The sequence below is a fragment of the Osmerus mordax genome, chromosome 1 (assembly GCF_038355195.1).
Source record: "Osmerus mordax isolate fOsmMor3 chromosome 1, fOsmMor3.pri, whole genome shotgun sequence".
Lineage (NCBI taxonomy): Eukaryota > Metazoa > Chordata > Actinopteri > Osmeriformes > Osmeridae > Osmerus > Osmerus mordax.
The window spans coordinates 6,208,607-6,230,974 of record NC_090050.1 but is presented as its reverse complement, the minus strand read 5'-3'; the positions used below and the strand labels follow the sequence as shown (position 1 = coordinate 6,230,974).

Here is a 22,368-nt window from a genome sequence, read left to right as displayed (position 1 = left end):
TTTAACCAAGAGGGGTTCCTGCAGAGGGAACACAGTCCTGTGCCAAGAAAACCTCAGATACAGAAAAGTAAGGAGAGATGTTTGGCATCCGACGGCCAAGCCTCGGTCACCCACCCCTACTGTCGCTATTCCCCTCAACACCCCCACCCATCTCTCACTTTTCTTACCCCCACCCAACCCCTCCCTCCCCAGACCCTCCCCCTGAAGAGGTCTGTCCTTAACCACAGATCAGTTAACAATAGTTAAAGATAATGATTACTTACATACTGTTTGAAATGCTCTGGATATAATAAACAATGTTTGATCAATACCCTGCTATATTAAGCTCATGGGCACGTAACCCTTGGTTATGTCCAGGAGAGAAATATGCCTGTCTATTAATTATGTTTCTTGTATCATTGATAAACTGTCATTAATGCTGTTTTCTTATGCCTGCAAAACCATTAGTTAGTTCTTTGTAAGGTGGGACTAGGAATGGTCTGTGACACTAGTGTAGGTCAGAGGTCACAATATTACCAAAGTGTATAATGCCATGCAACTTTGAACGAAGAAAAGGCCATTTCTAGGAGCCCTATCTAAAGACCTAAACAAAAGCTATCTAGCATGCAGTGTCCTATTAGTGTGTTTGCGAAGGCTATGCTAATCGTCTCGTATCCTCCCATATTGTGATACCATTCAACTCCCTTGATTTCCTGTATTCATTGTCCAGTCTTCTGAGATACTCAACTTGAGTGCAGCGGCACCGGCAGGAATTTTGGGCCCCATAAAAAACAAAAAAGAATCATTTATATATGTTTTCCTTTTTTTTATATATTTGCTTTTCCCCCCTATACGGTGCCCCTACTTGAGTGTATCAGACACCTGCACCTTACATATGTAATAAGTATGTTGATTTTGTCCTGAACTTGTACTTTCTATTCCCTTATAACTATTCCTTCATTGACTTGGTACTTTCTCAGCAATTGGGTATTATCAAATACGTCTTCACCCCTTTCCCCCCATCAATGTTTATTAACCTAAACTCTCATTCAGCTCCCAATCGACCCTAAGTACACAAAGAGAAACGTGACCACCTGGCTCGTCTATCTTGCTCTTTGTTAATAGACTTCTTTTGTTTAAGCAGCTCGCGTAAAAATTTGACCAGCTGCCGAAACGATCGCTGCATTTCGGTGCTTCGCAGCCTGTGTGGCAGGTCCAATTTGATAACATGGGCGCCGAAAAGAAAAAGTCTGCGCTTCCAGACGCTCCACGGTCATTTGCGGCGCTTCGCAGCCAGTGTGTCCCAGGTGTGACACAGCCGCCAAAGTTGATCGCGGTCACACTAGTCAATGCTTGTGTTTCCACCAGCCGCACCGCATTTAAGAACGGCTCCCCGCTCTGAAGCGGCTCTCCACTTTGCTTCACCAAAGATAGGTAGCTTTTTTGACAAATGCCACGTCCAAGCCGCAGAGTTCACAGTGAACTATAGATACAAAAATATAGCTGCAAGCAGCAATGCAGTTTTCTCTGAAACATTGTGAACAGTGGAACAATCATAGAGAATGTCACAACGTTGACAAATGGGTGGAAATGCCATCATCTCTCTAATAATGACAGAAATCTCTCTCTGAGTATGTGTGTGTACAAATTTTAATGGGTTTAGTTTCCCACAATCACAGAAAGAAACGGGCACTCTGCAAAGTTCACATCATGTAGGTGCAGTGGCGGATATAGAAATGTTACATGGGGTGGCAAAGGGGTGGCAAGAGGTCTTGGCAGGGTGGCATGGGTACGTGCCACGGTACATGGGAATATGTGAATGGCTTTAACAAAACAAACAAAAAAAATATTTTAAACTACTGTAGTTATTGTTTAAGCATGCCCTTACACACTACAAGCGTTTTTAATTCACAACAGGAATAAGCCCAGTCCGGGCCGGATGGGGACCCATTTTCAGCCCGGGAGTGGCCAAAACCAGCCCACCCCCACCAGGGGCCGAGCCATACGTTGAACATTCGGGGCTTAACCCGAACCTAGTCAAGGTTTTGATGTGAGGTGAAATCAGAACTTCACATTAATGCGAGCGCAATATTTTTTGCATTAATTTCAGTGCAAAATCGTTTTTTGAGCTTTATGTAATATAAACATTACGTTGGACTCATATTGTTATATTTTCGGGAAATTACAACCCAAATTTTTACCTGAACAATTTGAGAAAACATATTTTTCCCACCCTTGCAGGAACCTAGATTTATGAAGTTCTTTCTTTTTTTTTACCTTGCTTTTTCAGTTCCTCCTGGCATCTTTTTCCCATCCATTTTATTCTTTTCGCATCAGCTTAATCTTGCTAACTCCCTCCACAACAATAAATGATAGTTTAGGGTTGTCTCCATGGCAACAACCTTGGTACAAAAACTTGTGTTTGAGAAAGAGATCATGCGCGACAACTGAAAACTGCACATTTTAATGCACGGTCTGATCATGCGCTTATTTAGATTAAAACCTAGTGTAGCCTATTAGCTTACTTATCAGTCACACAGTAACTTAAAACATCGTTTTATTCAGTGTGTGAAAAAACAAAGAGAAAGCAGGCGATCTGCTGGCCCAATTTATGAGCGGGCAGAGCAGCCCACCGGGAATTCTCCCGATTCTCCCGATGGCCACTCCGGGCCTGAGCCCGGTGTTCAAACAAAACAAAATGCTTCTTTTAAAAAGTAAAAGTATAAAAAGCTAAATGACATGATGAGTACAAATATAGCTGCAAGCAGCAATGGCGGATTCCTCCTTCAAAATGGCAAAATGTTGTAAAATTGACATAATAGATAGTTACACTGGGATTAACCAGAAGACTTGAAACTGTCATTTCTGTCATAATAAAAAAAAAAAATTATACTTCTGACTGGATGAGACGCAGTCTCATCCAGTCAGAAGTCCTGCAGTCCTACTAAGCCATTCACAGACTTAGTCATTTCATTGTTCAGTTTTTGTATCAGAAAATAAGACATTTATCCAATGGCAAGCATTGTCAGATTTGTTTAAAGTTCAAACAGCTGTAATTTAGTCCTATTTATATATGGGACATAAAAACCCAACTGATCCGGAGATCTGAGCTAGGATCGAGGCCTGCCTCACAGACATTTCCGCCTGGATGACCGAGCACCACCTCCAGCTGAACCTCGCCAAAACAGAACTCCTCATCATCCGGCCAAACCCTCCATCTCCCACAATCTCTCAATCACCCTGGGATCGGCGACGGTGACCCCTTCATCCTCTGCCAGGAACCTCGGGGTGACCATGGATGACGACCTCTCCCTCACAGCCCACATTGCTGCGGTCTCCCGGTCGTGTAGATTCACCCTCTACAACATCCGGAAGATCAGGAGATACCCGTCTGAGCATTCCACCCAGCTGCTAGTCCAAGCATTTGTCCTCTCAAAGTTGGACTACTGCAACTCGCTGCTCGCCGGTCTCCCAGCATGCGCAACCCGCCCTCTCCAGAGGATTCAGAACGTGGCGGCCCGTCTGGTCTTCAATCTACCCAGACGCTCCCATGTTACCCCGCTCCTCATCTCCCTCCACTGGCTTCCCATCACGGCCTGTATCAGATTCAAGACTCTGGTACTGACCTTCCGAGCGGTGAACAGGACTGCACCCACCTACATCAAGTCTCTCCTCCAGCCTTACACCCCCCCCCGCCACCTACGGTCTTCTTCTGACAACCATCTGGTGGTCCCACCGCTCAAGAGCGCCCGGTCCCAACACAAGCTCTTCTCCTGTCTGGCCCCCCAATGGTGGAATCAACTCCCCACCTCCATCAGGGACACTGACTGTCTCCCCACCTTCAAGAAAAGGCTCAAGACGCACTTGTTCCGGGAGTACAACGGCACTTAGAAATGCTTGGCTGGACCTGATGTTAGTTTCCTCCAGGATCACAATGACTAGTATTGAGAGACTTGTTGCTCTTGTTGGTTAGTTGTAACGGTTTCAAATTCTTGTACTCGCTCTGAAATATTTTACTGTTGATAGTTTTTTCTACAGGTGCACTCTTGTGGGGAGTTTCATGTTGTTCAATTGTAACTTGTTTAACTGCATGCTCTTATGGTTCTTCCCTTTGGCACTTATTTGGTTTTCCACAATGTATGATTCATGTTTTGGCTGCTCGCAATGTTTGGGGCTATGTCGTTGTTATGATCAGTGACCTATGCTCTTTTGTAAAGCTCTCTCTTGGAAGTCGCTTTGGATAAAAGCGTATGCTAAATGCATAAATGTAAATGTAAAAACGTGACAACGGGATGACTGGGTTGCTGCTGTAAAGAATAGCTTACTCGTAGTGCTTTAAAAAGGTTGTTTGGGGTGCCATAACTTTACATGGAAGGGAATTTCAAATCATGCCTAGCATCAGTGGCGATGTGTCCTGGCTTAGGTAACTGAAATGAATTTATGCAACAGGCAAGGGATCCACCTGAACAATCAATATACTTCATTGAAGCTAACTCGGTTGTGAATCTGACACTACCGTGCGTAGACTACAAGTAGCTTGCTACTGTGGTGAACCTGGCTTGTTTTGCAGTGGTTTACACAGTCTCGCTAAACAGATTGAGTTGTAATGGGCTCAAATAAATACTCATTGCTATGTTTTACAACCGGAGGATTGACCGGAAGAAACCGCTCTGTCAAAAATAAATAAATATGGCTTTGACTGGTTTTGAACCTACAACCCTTCGTTTACCATGTTTTGCCATGTTCAGTAACTAGATAATAAAATAAGATAAGTTTCTCCAATGGCAAGCATTGTCAGATTTTAACTTTGCAGGGTACTTCAGGGGGGGTGTCACCTTAAAGCCTATTAGGTTTGAAAAACCATAATTCAAATTTACATAAATATACCCCTTTTACATAAATCTACATTTATGTAAAAGGGGTATATTTACATAAATATACCCCTTTCAGCCATTTTGTATTTGATTCAGCTGTCTTAAGTAAAGTTTTTAAATACGTCAATGGTACATATCTGTAAAAAATTTCAAGTCAATTCGATCTTTGGTTCAAGAGAAGAGGAATTTTGAAGGTTTTCCCAAATTATCACTGGACAGGAAAATCCATCATGGTGGACCTTATGGGTCTGAAAAGTGGATATTTGGGCGTGGCCTGTGGCGCCCCCTATGGTCTGATGTGGCCCATATTTGGTGTGGGGGTACCCACTTGGATGTAGTATCAATGTGCCAAATTCGAAAATTTATGACAAGGGACTTTTTGAGATACTGGGGCGCAAGGAGAAGAAAAATAATAATAAGACGAATACTAACAAAAACAATAGGTTCCCTCCTACCTCCAACCCTAATAATAATAATAATAATACCAACAATTACAATAGGGGTCCTCCTGACGGAGGAATCCTAAATATAGCTGCAAGCAGCGATGCGGGTTCCTCCGCAAAATGGAAAAATATTATAAAAATGGTCAATGATCATAAACAACGAGATAGCCCCAAAAAGGCTTTTGTACTCTTTGATATTGACTGGTGCATGCTGGAATTGCATGACGTCAACTACCCAAGCTCAGTTCACAATTCAAGGTTCCTATTCCTAAACCAAAGTTATTAAGAAGTTATTTATCCGTGGGATCAGGGGCGGTCTTTCCTACAGGCGGTATAGGCGGTTGCCTAGGGCGCCACTCAGAGGGGGGCGCAAAAAAAAACTGCCCAGCAAAAAAAATATATATATATATATCTATATCTCCAACCAATATTTTGACATTAAAAAAATAAATCTAACATCAGGGTAAAATGAGCCAAAAAATGCTATCAGAACATGCTAGCACATTGAGGCTTTTGGTTAGAGTGTCTGAGCCAAAAATTGAAAACGGAAGGGGCACGTACCTCCTTGGTGTTATCAGAACATGCTAGCACAGTGAGGCGTTTGGTTAGAGTGTGTGTGTGTTCAAGAACTTTGAAGAACGAAATAATGAAGAGGTAAAAGCCATCCGGGCGGAATTTAAAAAGAAAAGAAAGGAAGAAGAAGAGAAACGTGCAAAGGCGATTGGTAAATCCTTAAATTCTGTTCTTAGCCTAGAATGAATTCCAGATAAGAAAACGTTCAGGAATGTGTGAATTGCCCCGGGCACTTTAGTGGAGTTAAGAAGAAAAGATGTACCTTATCATTGAAAGTTTTCCTACTCCCTGTCACATAGTTCTAGCTAGTTAGCTAACGCTAGCTAGCCAATGACTTGTGACGTTCCTTGTTATTGCCATTCAGTCGAAACATCAGTTCAAGTTCAACTGTACCGCAATTTGCGTCATTTTCGATGTGTCATGAAATAAAAAAAATTGTAATCATAACAACGTAAGTTTTGGTGGAGCGAGCTAGACAGTTTAATTAGACATGATTTAACTAATCAAGAGCTATGCATCTTGGAATAAAAAAAGTCAGGATTAGTCAGGCTGTCCAAATACAGCAAAATGCTTAATAACTACATAATAGCTACATTTAACAAATAATGATAATGCATACTTTTGTTATATCATTTTAGATTCACTTTTAAAATATCTGGCACCAACTGCTGCATCAATTGACGAGGAACAGCCAAGCTGTTTGTTTGTTTTTTTTTTGGGGGGGGGGGGGGGGGGGGGCCACGAGAGTCCCTGTACTTACTGTAAGTCGCTCTGGATACGAGCGTCTGCTAAATTACTAAATGAGTGAAGCTCGCCTAGAGCGCCAAATGTGCTCAGGCCGGCCCTGCGTGGGATGAAAGTAAATATCTGCAAAATATCTGTTAAAATAGCTAGTTTTGATAAAGTGAAACATTTGTGAAAATATAATTAATATTTGTAAAAAAACAACATTTTGCCATTGTCTTTCTATTTGTATTTCCTGTCATTCAGAAATACAGAAAAAAACACGTACAATTTACAGAAAAAGTACTGTAATTGAATCTTTTTTTTTTTTTTTTTTTTTTTTTTTTTACAGTGCCTGACTCTGAACCATGACTCTGAACCATGACAGGGGACCATGACAGGGGACCATGACTCTGAACCGTGACAGGGGGCCATGACTCTGAACAATGAGAAATGACCAAGGCTCTGAACCATGATTCTGAACCGTTACAGGTAACCATGACACTAAACAGCAGGCTGTTCTAATTTCTCTGTGGTTCTAAAACTCTTTCAGTAGGGCCCCCTTTGAAAGAGAAAAACATTCAAGACCGCCCTCGAAGTCTAGAATGATATCCTTGTTTTGTAGCTCCATATACGTCTGTTCTTACTGCTCAACACCCCCCCTCCCCCATCCTGGGATACCCCCCATGCAGTGGTGGCTGCTGGACTTTCAAAGAGGGGAAGCTCATTTTCGGCCTACATCCTAAAAATGTTTTATTTATTTGGCTATTCACTGGCTAGTTCACCCCTACGACACTAGCCTAGCCTAGAGAGAGTAGCATTAATGTCAGAGTTAATGTCCCATCCAGGGTAAAGGTGAAAGGAGAACAACTTGTTCGGAATAGCAGAGAGGCTGATAGGGAGGCGAGATAGAGTTGAGAGCAAACACAGACTGGAACAGAACTCCCAGGTAGGACAGGAGAGAACCAGCACCTGGTGAACAATTAACTTTCTGCTTGGTACCACTGCACTTAGCCCAGGTGACTCTAGCGCCCTCTGAGGATTGAGTCTGGAAGTGCTACGTAGATGATTTTGACGGTGTCCATATGCAGCATGCGTGTGGGCATTCACCCACAGTGGTGTATAAAGTACCCAAAAGCCATACTTGAGTAAAAGTAAAGATGCCTTACTGGAAAATGACTCCAGTAAAAGTCTTAAGGTGTCTGATATTTACTGTACTTAAGTATCAAAAGTACCCCTAACCCAGCATTTACTTGTACTTGTAAAAGTACAAGTAAATGCTGTTTAATAAAAAAGCAAAGGGTCAGAAATCAGAGAATTATGAAGTTTATTCTTTTAAGTGCTGTGGCCACCATGACCAAGGACAAGGAGTTGTGTTAAAAATATTTATGTTTATGCTAATTATGATAACTAAACATTAACGTTGCAGCTCATGGGATTAATCTTAATTTACCTCAATTTGTTTCCTGAGGTTGGATGTGGAGTTTTTGAATGCCAATATTTCAGTAGCTTTGGGTAAGCATAAGAGGCACTTCATCCGGTACGAAGAATCTTTCACTCCAACATACGAAAACATTTCTCGCAAATATGGCAACAGGTGTTGGTCTTCGTCACCACCGTCATTTGTTGCAGGAGTAGCAGGTGCATCCATTTCTGCTTCCATCATGAAATCAGTCATCGTAGAGTGGAATTCTACTCATGTAGCTAGCATCCTGGGCATCACTGGGAATCAACAAACCATGGCTTTGAGAGCACTTGATTAAACTTGCAAGCTAGGACCACTGATTCGCCAAACCTGCTTGCTTGCAGTCTGTGTTCCACCACAGTCCCCGACAATGGTCTCAGGAATCTTTTTTTTTTCTAAAGTGTATGTAGAAGATAATTACCGGAGTCAAAGTATCAGTTTTCTTTGCAAAATGTAGTGAAGTAAAAGTGAAAGTAAACAGAAATAGAAATAGTAAAGTACAGATATCTAAAAAAACAACTTAAGTATAGTAACAAAGTATTTCTACTTCATTACTATACACCACTGGTCACCCATGTGTAAACACACCAAGTATGTTGAGCACAGTAACACAAAAGCTTTCCTGGGAGCAGAAGGTAAACAGGTTCTCTGTGGGTGAGACATGCGTGGTGCTGATTGATGTAGTTTCATAACTGTCTCCAAGTGGACTGAGGTGATTACACCCATTGATACACCTCATTAGCGCCACATGATTTCCAGTTGCTCCAAGACCAGTTTAAACACTCCTATGCTGTAAATGCATGTGTGTGTGTGTGTGTGTGTGTGTGTGTATGTTTATGTGTGTGTAAAACCAGTCAGGCATGCACAGCAAAACAAGCCCCACATGGGTCCTACCTGATAGATTTTTCCTCCATAATTCCTTCTTCCTTTCCACTTATCCTTTCTGTCTTATTCTGTTCCACAATCACTTTTTTTTCCTCTCCTGTCTCTGTTTGTTCCACAATCCCTTCTTCCTTCTTTCCTTCTGTCTCTGTCTGTTCCATGACCCCCCTTTTTCTTCCCTGTTTTTGTCTCAGAATGTTGCTCTGCAGTCTGTCTCTTAAATTGCTCTCTCTCTCTGTGTCCCCCATTGCTCTCCTATTTTGCCTTCTCTTTCTCTATCACTAAGACTTATTTCTCCCTCCCTATCCCTCCCTCTCTCACTCCCCCTCTCAGACTGTGGAATGGAAGCCAGAGTCCAAGGGCCAGTATGACTGGAATTTAAACAGAAGAGAGGAAGGCAGAAACAATCGCTTCTTTGCAGTAGTAATATCTTTGGTTTTTCCTCCCTCGTGCACACATATGGATTACACTCCCAGCAGAGGCCAGCTGGACTCCGCACTGTGCTCTCTCTCCCTCCTTCCCTCTCTCTCCTTCCCTTGTTCCCCCTGCACTGTTTGCTCCCTGTCTGCTCCCTTCCTCCCCTGTCTCACTCCTCCAATCTTTCACTTTTGCCAGAGTCAGTACTTAACCCTTTCAGCTACCCTTACACACACACACACGTGGTGGCCTGCTGATGGGCTACTAACTGTTTACATAGTATGGGGGACCTCTACACTGGTGTGTGAGTGTGTGTCCCGCCCTGCCTATAAAATACACATTATGTTACCTCACACCTACAGTCCGGCAGGGATTCCAAAATTGTCCGGGATATTGCCTTGTCGGATATCTTTCACAAACTAGTTATTACGCCCTTACAAGTTTTGGAAACGGGTATCTCCCTTACGTTCCACATTCTTGCGCGAGCTCTGACTGTAGAGAGAACTGTCATTGGTCGACCGCCTTCTCAGTGTTGCCAGATGCACGATAATTATCCTCCAAATATGATCATTTTGAGCCTTTGGTACGATACTTTGCCATTTCTGGCATCTGGCATTTGTCATTTGTGACATTTTTGTCATTACATTTGTGACATTTGTATGCATTCACATGGTCATGGTGTGGCATGCAATACACTACCCCCCACACTAAATTCTTTTTTATTCTCTCCTTCTTAGCTGGGTGCTCATCTACCTGTTCCCAACTTAGCAGCATGTGCTAATACAGAAGGTGAATGTAGCATTCCGCACTTTGCTGACAAACCCTATTACTCCATCTGAACTTGGTTTCCCAAGAGCCTCTTTGGCAAAGCTACTGTTTAGATCAGAAAGTTTGGACCGTCTCCACTTCTCCTTAATTAAACAGTTTAGCTTTAGCCTCCTAACTCCACTGGTAGAGTTATGTGCTCTTGACTCCAGTCACTGGTAGAGCTGTCATTATCATGTAAGATTAGGCTGGCAGATTGCTGAGGCCTTATTAGGATTCCTCACTACAGGCACTGCCAAAGGTATATGGGATGTTCCCCATAAGTACAACATTTCTGAAAATTGGTATACATGCCCTATTTCTCATGGGGAACAAAAAAGCCTCAAGGCCCCATAAGGTCTGCCATGATGGATTTTCCTGTTCAGTGAAAATTTGGGCAAACCTACAAACATATTCTCTTGAACCGTAGGTCCAATTGACTTGAAATTTGGTGGACATGTGTAGAATTGATGTGTTTTCCATTTCTAACTTAGCAAAAATGGATACAATACAAAATGGCTGAAAGGGGTGTATTTATGCAAATGTAGTGGTCAAATCTTAATCTAAGTAGTTTAGCAGAACTGAGTTCTCTCATAAAAATGGTGGACTATGAAGCACTTGCGTTTACAAAAGATGTTTCACACGGTCAGCAGTCAAAACCAAACAAATACAATGTTGTATCACTGTAAAAAGAAAAGACAACTTCTGGATATAATTTAAATAGGACATCGTTTTATAGATTATGATAAACAATAGCTAATGTTGTTTGGTATTTAAAAAAGCACCAAAAAGCTACCAGGCACTGGCGATGGAAATTTGAATTTGAAATGCAATTCAATTCACAGTTGAGTAGTGATTTTATCCATCCTTACCACTACAGATAGCCCAGGAAAAGGGGCTGGTGGCTCCTGAGGTTATGTAGGTTATGTACAGTAGTAAGATAGACCAGCTGTGAAAATATGTTTGATTCCTCAGCTTGCTCCCCCCGCATGTAAACATTTACATTACATTTAGTCATTTACATTTGGTGACTTCAGGACATGTAGCAGCACCATCGTTCCATTGGTTGATCTAAAGCTCATTAAAACAAGATTGATTTGTCATTGGAGGGAATGAGATACTAATAGACACAGGTGCCAATAGTTATTTTTGTAGAATCCTACCAAGACAGTTCAATGATTCCATATTTATGTACTCTGCTACCCCACTTTTGTTGAAATTAGATTTGTTAGTGTTCAAACTGCCTCATTTTGGGATCCATTTATTAGTGTTCAAATTGTCCCATCTGGAATTTAGAAAATATGAGACTGTGTAGATGTCTGCGTTCTTGGGAGAGTTATGAAACATCAGTTTGACAGCATATGGCCTTATTAGGAATGCCTTAATGAGTCGCTGTCTGAGTATATCTCTCACAAATGAGTGCGGACACACACACACATTGCCTAATTTTCCCTTGTAGACTTCCAGACAACCTACTGTCATCTTATTCCATCTCTATGAAAGCATAGTCAAAGGGAGTTGAGGAAACAGGAGGTGGGGGTGGAGCGTGTATGGTGCAGTTGTCTCTGGGGCTCAGTGAGGTAATGTGGCGATGCTCTATTTTCTTAGGTTACATAACATTTACCGCAAGAACACACAGTCACTTCACTGCAGTGGTTTAGATTGTATCTATCTGACAGATCACAATTTGTCCACTATGACAGCCGCTCATCCAGGAGTTCCACTGTAAAATACGGAGTACCATAGGGTTCTGTCCTAGGCCCTCTGGTATTTTCTCTCTACATGCTGCCTTTAGGAAACATAATTAGAAGCTCCGGAGTAAATTTTCACTGCTATGCAGATGACACCCAGCTATACATGTCCCTAAAGCCTGGAGAACTACCACAAGCTCTGGAAAATGTGTTTCTGGGATAAGAACTTGGATGACAGCAAATTTCCTTCCAAAAATCCTGCAAAAAATAATCAAGTGCATCAGATGTAGTCGCTGAGTCTGCGTCTCTGCTTTCACTTGCCATTTTTATGAGACCAAGAGCTGTTGTCTTGGAATACGTTGCTTGTTTGGTCAACATGTGTGTGCGATGAATCATGGGTTACGTAGTGCGAAGTCGAGTTAGTTGGTTAAGCTACATAGCGAAAAGTTTACGGGCACTGAGCAACGACATGGTGCAAGCATTCCATTTAGACAGCATCTCTCCTCAGGAGAAGGAAAACATTCCGTAACGTTTTAGCTAGACCTCAGATAATATTGTAACACCCCTAGCCGGGATGCTAATCAAGGAGTCGGGAGTCAACCGGTGGGAGTAGTGTTTATTAGTAATGTTACGCTCCATACCGTGCTCACGAAGCGGTATCGACCTTTCGAAACAATTGGTACCGACACAAACGTGTTGAGCGTGGCTTCAAATGGGCAAAAACCACATGATCACCTGTCGAAGTGTCGACACGAGCAGCTGAGACAAACGGCGCTTTATTCAAACGCTTAAAAAGACATCAGAAATCACTAATATTCGTAGGTTATAGAGAGGAGACATAGGCCTATTTACGCACGCTATAGAATACATTCATTGACAGAGCCAGAGATACAGATAGATTGCCAGAGCTAGATAGACAGAGATAGATACAGATGTGAGATGTGAGAGAGTAGCCTAGGTGTACACAAGCACATACATCTTTTTCTAGTTTTACCAGCCTTCAAACGTGGCCATCCCTTTCCCGGTTGCAAAAGCATGTTCAAAAACCTTAACCGCTAGCCTACATTATCATATAATAATGTATTAATTTAGCATATACTTCCACAAAAACGGGATACGATCTCACTAAGTCGGACTGAGGGTCCGAGCAGCGCTCTTACCACGAGGCCATATTTCTCTTAGCTGTTCATGTAATTAATGCTATAAGAACCTAAAAATAAATGTTATGAACTTAAAGTAGCAAAGACGTTACGTTGTTTATAATACAACAAGATATATGATAACATATTTTTGACACTTACACATTCACACATTTGTCACATAACCTTTATTTATCAAGTTGTCAATGACGATTTTAAGACTGACGTCTCGAGGACTTGACGTCACTTGATTCCTTCCATCGCTCGATACAGTCGCCATACCATGAACTGACCAGTAGGTGTCCCTATGGAGAAGATGTATCGAATGCTTCGAAAAAGCGATACTTTTTCGACACAATTGTGACAAATAGCTCGTTGCTTCGGAAAGCTTAGTTTCCCCCATCACTAGTGTTTATTATCGATACACAGACAGTTGTGGGCCACTGTCTACACCTTAACTTATAACAGAACAATTCTAATACCAATGCTTAATCGCTCTTGACCTGCTGCTTACTCAACAACATGTATTGTTGCACTCGAGCATGAAGTAATACAGAGAGATTGATGCCCACCAAAACACCCCTAGGCTACAGCCAAAAGACCCACCCCAGCTATCCCACAACCCCCCCCCCCCTCCCCCCCCAGAGCCTCCAATAAGAACCTGAACATTTACAAACACACTTAAGTGAATGTCCAATAACACAGGGTCGCCACAATATGAACGTGTTCACCGTTCAAATTCATTATTTGTCATTAAGTTTTGTTCAGTTCATCGTTCTAATAAAAATGAACGTGTTCAATGAACGCTTCATGCACAACACTGCATATTAATATTACCCCAAAAAATACATGCATTTGTTACATCCCGATTGGACTACTGCAATGTATTATTCTCTGGCCTCCCAAGCACAAGATTTACAGCTGGTGCAAAATGCTGCTGCTAGACTACTGACCAGAACCAGAAAGTATGATCACATAACATCTACTCTCGTCTCTCTACACTGGCTCCCAATCCAAGCCAGAGCTGATTTCAAAGTCCTACTACTAACCTACAAATATCTGCATGGATTGGCACCACTATACCTCTCTGGTCTTTTTTGCACCCTATCACCCCGTAAGGACACTAAGATCCCAAGATGCAGGCTATCTGGTGATTCCCTAAATTAAAGGTCCTTTGTCGTCCCCTAATAATGTATCTGAAGTCTATTTCCCGAAATTCAACCTTGTTGCAGAATTACAGCCACTACGAGCAGTCCCACAATGAGCTTTCCTTAGGACGTGCCGTTTCTGTGTCTGTAGTTTTAAATGTTATAAGGAGGAGAGAGGCTTGGCTAACTGCCATGCTTCGGTCGTTTGCAAGCCATGATGTCTCTCGAGGAAAAAACAATATCGCGCTAGCACGGTAGTAGCTCATTTTATCATTGGCGGGCCAAATTCTCTGGGCGGGCAAAGCAGAGAAAGGGGAGGTAACCTTTCCTCTTATGACAACATAAGAGGAACATTTTTTAATCGGAGCGTTTGAGCTTTAATTTTCTCAAAGGCGGAGAAGAATACCCAGAGCTTGGTTTACATCTATACAAATTTATAGCCACTGGGGGACCAAAGGCAGTCTAGGGGAACTCATATTAATGTTAAATAACCTCCTAAAGTTACATTTTCATATCATGGGACCTTTAATAAAAAAACTGCTGGAGGCAGGGCATTCTCATATAGAGCACCTCTTCTCTGGAACAAATTACCTGTCTCAATTAAGGAGGCAGATACTGTTTAGACATTCAAAGTTAGGTTAAAAACATTTTTGTTTAGTCAGTTCTATGATTGCTAAAGTGTGTGTGTATACTTTTGATGTAAACCTGAACTGTGTGTTTGTCTGTATATGTATCATATATAACTTTTAAATTACAAATAAAGCTTCCATATGTCCCTGGAGGCCCGACTTGAATTTACAAATAAAATTAGAGAGGGTACAATTTCTGGGGAAATTGTAGGGTGTGCTTGCTTGCGTCGGTTGTAGAGGGGTCCGTTTTTTAATGACATTTTTACAACTGATATTTCTGTATATTTTATATAAAAATGCATACTTATTATTTATAAAAATTACATAACATAATTTTTTTAGCTGCTTATTTACAACTCAAAATACTAAGAGTGAAGTGTAGAATGAAATAGTTGTCTTTTCATTTCCCCTGCAAGAGGGAATGGTGATCAGCAGCCTCATAGTTGAATCAAAACTGGCAGTTTTGAATTGGCAGACCGGTATAAAAATTGACCTAATCTCAATGACTTAAACGCCCTTTTAAGTTTTTCCCTTCTCGTCTGCATTTAGCTTACTCATATTGCATTCATTCATTAATAAAGAACCCCCTTTGAAGATTATTCTAACAACAGCGTTACCGGCAGTACTATCTCAGATGGAATCGCGATTCAAATAGTAAGCTACCATCTTCTAACTGAAAATATGCCCCCAAAAACGTAAATAAGCTTGACATTTATTTAGTGGAAAATCGCTCATTCATAAAAAGCTCACTGGTAGCGATCATTGCCGTGTGGAGAAGCTGCCCCGGTAAATTGTACTACTACTAGACCACAGTAGGCCTACTGCTGTGTTCGTCTTGGTAGCGATTGCGTTGGTTGAATTAGATTTAACGTTCCGTTGTACGGTTAAGGCTGAAATTAATTATTTTAATGAACAGATTGACGAAGTGTAGGCTGTGGCTATTAAGTTCAGGTTAGTAGTCAGATAGTTTCACCTATTGAATGACTTTTGATTTAAGTAAGGGGATGCCGAACATTTTCTGTCGCAGTTTGACTTCCTAAACAGCTGTGGATATGTTTTTGCTAGATAGGCTACTAGTGTCTCGCGTAGGCTACAGCGTTGCAGTGAGCTACACTGGTTTGAAACCGCAGGTAATGATAATTTCACCAATAAATCGTTTACTTGTAATCTCAGACATCCCAAGTCTCCCGGAAGGTCCGGGAGTCTCCTGCGTTTCAATAGCGGCTCCCTGACGCCCGCAAATGCTGTACAATCTCCCGGAAATCGGGGATTTTGTATTTCGAGCGAGCGAGAGACTGTCTAATGGTCATTTCTGGTAGAGATAGGTGCATATCGCGCGTCCTGATTGCGTCAGGTTGAGGGGGGTACACCATGCGTCCGGATTGCGTCCCGGGGGGGGGGGGGGGGGGGGGGGGGAGCTACCTCCCGGAAATGAGTCTTTGCTAGTTGGGATGTCTGTAATCTAATGTCATAATAAATCCTACAACGAAAATGTATTTGTGAGGAATGTTTATGTTAACGATTGAAAACAGATGCATCATAGACCGCTGTAGCAGAGAATGTCTAATATAGGGAGAACCATAGATATATATAAAGGGTAGATGTCTTGTCCGCGTTGCCGGCCAACGGAGTCGAACGTCCGCACATGGCGGATCCCTTACTGAATTGCTCTTCCCAGGTTTCTTAAATTTTTTTCTCCTCTAGTGAGTTTTTCTGGGAGTTTTTCCTTGTCTTCCTTGAGGGTTTAGGTTCATTGAGGGGCAGTTCTATGGGCGTATGTAAAGCCCTCTGTGACATTGCTTGTAAAAAGGGCTATACAAATAAATTTAGATTTTGTGGGTTCTTGTGAATCCATCAAAGATTTTCTGAGATATGAACTTCCTCTTTCGCGGCTTTACTGGCGATTTTTTTTTTTTTTTTTAAACCATGTGATAACTTTTGTGAAGCTTTGTGCTTTTGTGATCTCTGCCAATTTGGGGAAGATTGGACAAACCTTGTAGCTATTTCTTTTTTTTATGAATTCAAAATGGTGGCCGCATCAATTTGGCTGGTATCACATATTAACATGTATCAGACATGGGATCTTAAAAGATATCATGAGACAAAGGAATAACTGAATTAAGGCAAACAAATCAATAGGAAAGCAAAAACACATTTTTGCTTCCTGCTTCCTCCCAGTGGTCACATCACACCAAATTGTTTGGACATCCTCAGAAGAGGGTTCTGAGTCCAGGTACCAAGTTTGGTGTTGATTTCTCAAAAACTTCAAACCGAGATATGAATAAACTTCCTGTTTGGTTGCTTTGCTACCGATTTTGATTGGCTGTACCAGACAAACGGTTACGAAAATCCAAAATCTGTTGATTATTCATGTGAGGCTTGTTCTGAAGATGATCTGTGCCAATTTTGGGGAAGATTGGACAATAATTGTAGGAGGAGTAGAAATGACACAACAACGTCTTTAGAACAGGGTCTCGAGACCATATACTAAGTTTGATGTCAATGCAGCAAAGATTTGCTGAGATATGACCTCATTTTATATTTTATGGCTTTGCCATTCTGCAAAACCGGTTCTGCAAATCAAAATTATGTCGAATAATCTTTGTGAGGCTTGGTCTGAAGATCATCTGAGCCAATTTTGGAGAAGATCTGACAAGATTTGTGGCCTGTGAAACATTTTGCACGCTTTGCTGCTTGACCCCTAATAAGAAAAGGTAGAAACACAATAGGTGTTTAATAACCATAACCATGATCTTATATACAAAAGTATGTGACCTTAAGACACAAAGAAACTTGCCATCACACACACATGCTGACAACCAAATACACACACATACAGTGTGTTTACTGTGCCACAAAGAGCAGAGTCAGCACACACAGATCTAACATCTCATTATTGTCCCAAAGGGCTGTGTGTTTTGGGCTGTGTATGTGTTGGACTGTGTGTATGTTGGACAGTGTGTGTGTTGGGCTGTGTGTGTTACTCCTGAGAAGGATTTAAAGATTAAATGTATTAATTTGCTTCTTATTATATATTATTATATCTACTTCTTATTTTTCTCTTTATTAGTATGCTTTCCATCAGCAAGGCACACTATTATCTCACATACAGATTATTTATTATTATTATTATAGACACCCTAAATTCTCCCTCGGTTTTTGCACTGCGTAAACCTGATAGGTGTCAAAATGTGTGTCTCGTTCCTGAAAGCGTTGCTATTATTTTCTGGATGGTTGGGTTGCATGGTTTAGAAAATATTAAAATGTTTGTGGCAAAAAGTGCTGCTAACACTAGCTAGCTAGCCACAGTCACAAACATCACAACATCACAAACTGGCGCATGTTAGCAACAATCCCTACAATACAAATCTGGTTCACTGGACCCAGTGACCACTTAGTGAACGATAAGCCTTAAGTCATTTGGCTACCTGCATAGCTCGCTAAAACTGACAAAAATACAGACCTGGGTGTTGTTATCGCAGGAAACATACAGTTAGGTCCATAAATATTTGGACATTGACACAATTTTCCTCATTTTGGCTCTGTATAACACCACAATGGATTTGAAATGAAACAATCAGATGTGCTTTAAGTGCAGACTTTCAGCTTTAATTTCAGGGTATTTACATCCAAATCAGGTGAACGGTGTAGGAATTACAACACATTTTATATGTGCCCCCCCCCCCTTTTTAAGGGACCAAAAATAATTGGACAAACTATCATCATAAATCTAATTGTCACTTTTAATACTTGGTTGCAAATCCTTTGCAGTCAATGACAGCCTGAAGTCTGGAACCCATAGACATCACCAGACGCTGGGTTTCGTCCCTGTTGATGCTCTGCCAGGCCTCTACTGCAACTGTCTTCAGTTCCTGCTTGTTCTTGGGGCATTTTCCCTTCAGTTTTGTCTTTAGCAAGTGAAATGCATGCTCAATTGGATTTAGGTCAGGTGATTGACTTGGCCATTGCAGAACATTCCACTTCTTTGCCTTAAAAAACTCTTTGGTTGCTTTCGCAGTATGCTTCGGGTCATTGTCCATCTGCACTGTGAAGCGCCGTCCTATGTGTTCTGAAGCATTTGGCTGAATCTGAGCAGATAATATTGCCCGAAACACTTCAGAATTCATCCTACTGCTTTTGTCAGCAGTCACATCATCGATAAATACAAGGGAACCAGTTCCATTGGCAGCCATACATGCCCACGCCATAACACTACCTCCACCATGCTTCACTGATGAGGTGGTATGCTTTGGATCATGAGCAGTTCCTTCCCTTCTCCATACTCTTCTCTTCCCATCATTCTGGTACAACTTGATCTTGGTCTCATCTGTCCATAGGATGTTGTTCCAGAACTGTACAGGCTCTTTTAGATGTTTTTTGGCAAACTCTAATCTGGTCTTCCTGTTTTTGAGACTCACCAATGGTTTACATCTTGTGGTGAACCCTCTGTATTTACTCTGGTGAAGTCTTCTCTTAATTGTTGACTTTGACACAGATACGCCTACCTCCTGGAGAGTGTTCTTGATCTGGCCAACTGTTGTGAAGGGTTTTTTCCTCACCAGGGAAAGAATTCTTCTGTCATCCACCACAGTTGTTTTCCGTGGTCTTCCGGGTCTTTTGGTGTTGCTGAGCTCACCAGTGCGTTCTTTCTTTTTAAGAATGTACCAAACAGTTGATTTTGCCACACCTAATGTTTTTGCTATCTGTCTAGGTTTGTTTTGATTTTTCAGCATAACGATGGCTTGCTTCACTGATGGTGACAGCTCTTTGGACTTCATATTGAGAGTTGACAGCAACAGATTCCAAACACAAATATCATACTTGAAATGAACTCTAAACCTTTTATCTGCTCCTTGTCAATGAAATAACGAACTCCCATGAGGGAATAACATACACCTGGCCATGGAACAGCTGAGCAGCCAATTGTCCAATTACTTTTGGTCCCTTAAAAAGGGGGGGGGCCACATATCAAATGTGTTGTAATTCCTACACCGTTCACCTGATTTGGATGTAAATACCCTGAAATTAAAGCTGAAAGTCTGCACTTAAAGCACATCTTGATTGTTTCATTTCAAATCCATTGTGGTGGTATACAGAGCCAAAATGAGGAAAATTGTGTCAATGTCCAAATATTTATGGACCTAACTGTAGCTGGCTACATCCACAATGTCACCCTGTTTGTTTTGCATCTGTTTGTCAGTTTTTCTTGCCTAGCTAGTTAACTTTTGGGAGATAGCTAAAACTCACAAAACTCACCATGAAGAAAAACAACAATGGTTCCCAGCTGCCCTTGCCCGGACGCGGGTCACCGGGGCCCCACCCTGGAGCCAGGCCCGGGGGTCGGGCTCGATGGCGAGCGCCTGGTGGCCGGGCCTTTTCCCATGGGGCCTGGCCGGGCTCAGCCCGAAGAAGCAACGTGGGACCCCCTTCCAGCGGGCTCACCACCTACAGGAGGGGTCATGGGGGTCGGGTGAAGTGTGAGACAGGCGGCGGCCGAAGGCGGGGGCCTTGGCGGTCCGATCCTCGGCTGCAGAAGCTAGCTCTAGGGACGTGGAACGTCACCTTGCTGGTGGGAAAGGAGCCTGAGCTGGTGCGCGAGGTAGAGAGATTCTGGCTAGATATAGTCGGCCTCGCCTCGACGCACAGCTTAGGCTCCAGAACCAGTCTCCTTGAGAGGGGCTGGACTCTCTTCCACTCTGGAGTTGCCCTTGGTGAAAGGCGTCGAGCTGGGGTGGAAATATTTGTTTCCCCTCGGTTCGGCGCCTGTACATTGGGGTTCACTCCGGTGGACGAGAGGGTAGCCTCCCTCCGCCTTCGGGTGGGGGGACGGGTCCTCACTGTTGTTTGTGCTTACGCACCAAAAGGCAGCTCAGAGTACCCACCCTTTTTAGAGTCTCTGGGAGGGGTGCTGGAAAGCGCTCCTCCCGGAGATTCCCTCGTCCTCCTGGGGGACTTCAATGCTCATGTGGGCAATGACAGTGAGACCTGGAGGGGCGTGATTGGGAGGAACGGCCCCCCCGATCTGAACCCGAGTGGTGTTTTGTTATTGGACTTCTGTGCTAGACACGGCTTGTCCATAATGAACACCATGTTCAAGCATAAGGGTGTCCATATGTGCACCTGGCACCAGGACACCCGAGGTCTCAGTTCGATGAGCGACTTTGTAGTCGCGTCGTCGGACTTGGGGCCGAATGTCTTGGACACTCGGGTGAGGAGAGGGGCGGAGCTGTCAATTGATCACCACCTGGTGGTGAGTTGGCTACGATGGTGGGGGAGGACGCCGTTCAGGCCTGGCAGGCCCAAATGTAATGTGAGGGTCTGCTGGGAACGGCTGGCAGAACCCCCTGTCAGAAGGAGCTTTAACTCCCACCTCCGGGAGAGCTTCGATCATGTCTCGGGGGGGGGGGGGGGGCGGGGACATTGAGTCCGAATGAGCCATGTTCCGGGCCTCCATTGTTGAAGCGGCTGACCGGAGCTGCGGTCGGTGCATGTCGCGGCGGTAACCAAAGCACCCGGTGGTGGACTCCGGAGGTGAGGGATGCCGTCAAGCTGAAGAAGGAGGCCTATCAGACTTTATTGGCTGGTAGGACTCCAGAGGCAGGTGATGTGTACCGGCAGGCCAAGCGGAACGCGGCTTTGGCGGTCACCGAGGCAAAAACCCGGGCATGGGAGGAGTTCGGCGAGGCCATGGAGAATGACTTCCGAACGGCTTCGAAAAGGTTCTGGACCACCATCCGGCGACTCAGGAGGGGGAAGCAGTGCACTGTCAACACTGTATATGGTGGGGATGGTGGGATGGTGGGGATGGTCCTGGATCGGTGGAAGGAATACTTTGAAGACCTCCTTAATTCCAACAACACGCTTTCCGACGTGGAGGCAGAGTCTGGGGACATCGGGGGGGGCCCTTCTATCTCTGGGGCTGAGGTCGCCGAGGTGGTTGAAAAGCCCCGCGGTGGCAGGGCCCCTGGGGTGGATGAGGTCCACCTGGAGTTCCTTAAGGCTCTGGATGTTGTAGGGCTGTCTTGGTTGACACGACTCTGCAACATCGCGTGGACATCGGGGACAGTGCCTCTGGACTGGCAGACTGGGGTGGTGGTTCCCCTCTTTAAAAAGGGGGACCAGGGGGTGTGCTCCAACTTTAGGGGGATCACACTCCTCAGCCTCCCTGGGAAAGTCTATTCAGGGGTCCTGGAGAGGAGGGTCCGTCGGATTGTCGAACCTCAGATTCAAGAGGGGTAATGTGGTTTTCGTCCTGGCCGTGGAACAGTGGACCAGCTCTTTACCCTCGGCAGAGTCCTGGAGGGTACATGGGAGTTCGCCCAACCAATATACACATGTTTTGTGGATTTGGAAAAGGCGTTCGACCGTGTCCCTCCGGGGCTCATGTGGGGGGTGCTCCGAGAGTACGGGGTACCGGATTCCCTGATCGGGGCTGTCCGGTCCCTGTACGACCGGTGCCAGAGTTTGGTCCGCATTGCCGGTAGTAAGTCGAACTTGTTCCTGGTGAGGGTTGGACTCCGCCAGGGATGCCCTTTGTCACCGATTCTGTTCATAACTTATATGGACAGAATTTCTAGGTGCAGCCAGGGCGTTGAGGGGGT

General features: G+C 43.5%; 1 protein-coding gene across 1 annotated transcript in view; it reads right to left on the bottom strand.

Moving 5' to 3' along the window:
- The window catches only part of plekha6 (pleckstrin homology domain containing, family A member 6), a 202,955-nt gene extending 193,769 nt beyond the window's left edge, over nucleotides 1–9,186 (bottom strand). The window contains exon 1 of the mRNA XM_067241637.1: nucleotides 8,952–9,186. Within this exon, the coding sequence (XP_067097738.1) occupies nucleotides 8,952–9,100 (149 nt within the window). The 5' untranslated portion in view covers nucleotides 9,101–9,186. The remainder of the gene's footprint in view (nucleotides 1–8,951) is intronic.
- Nucleotides 9,187–22,368: the final 13,182 nt, after the last annotated feature.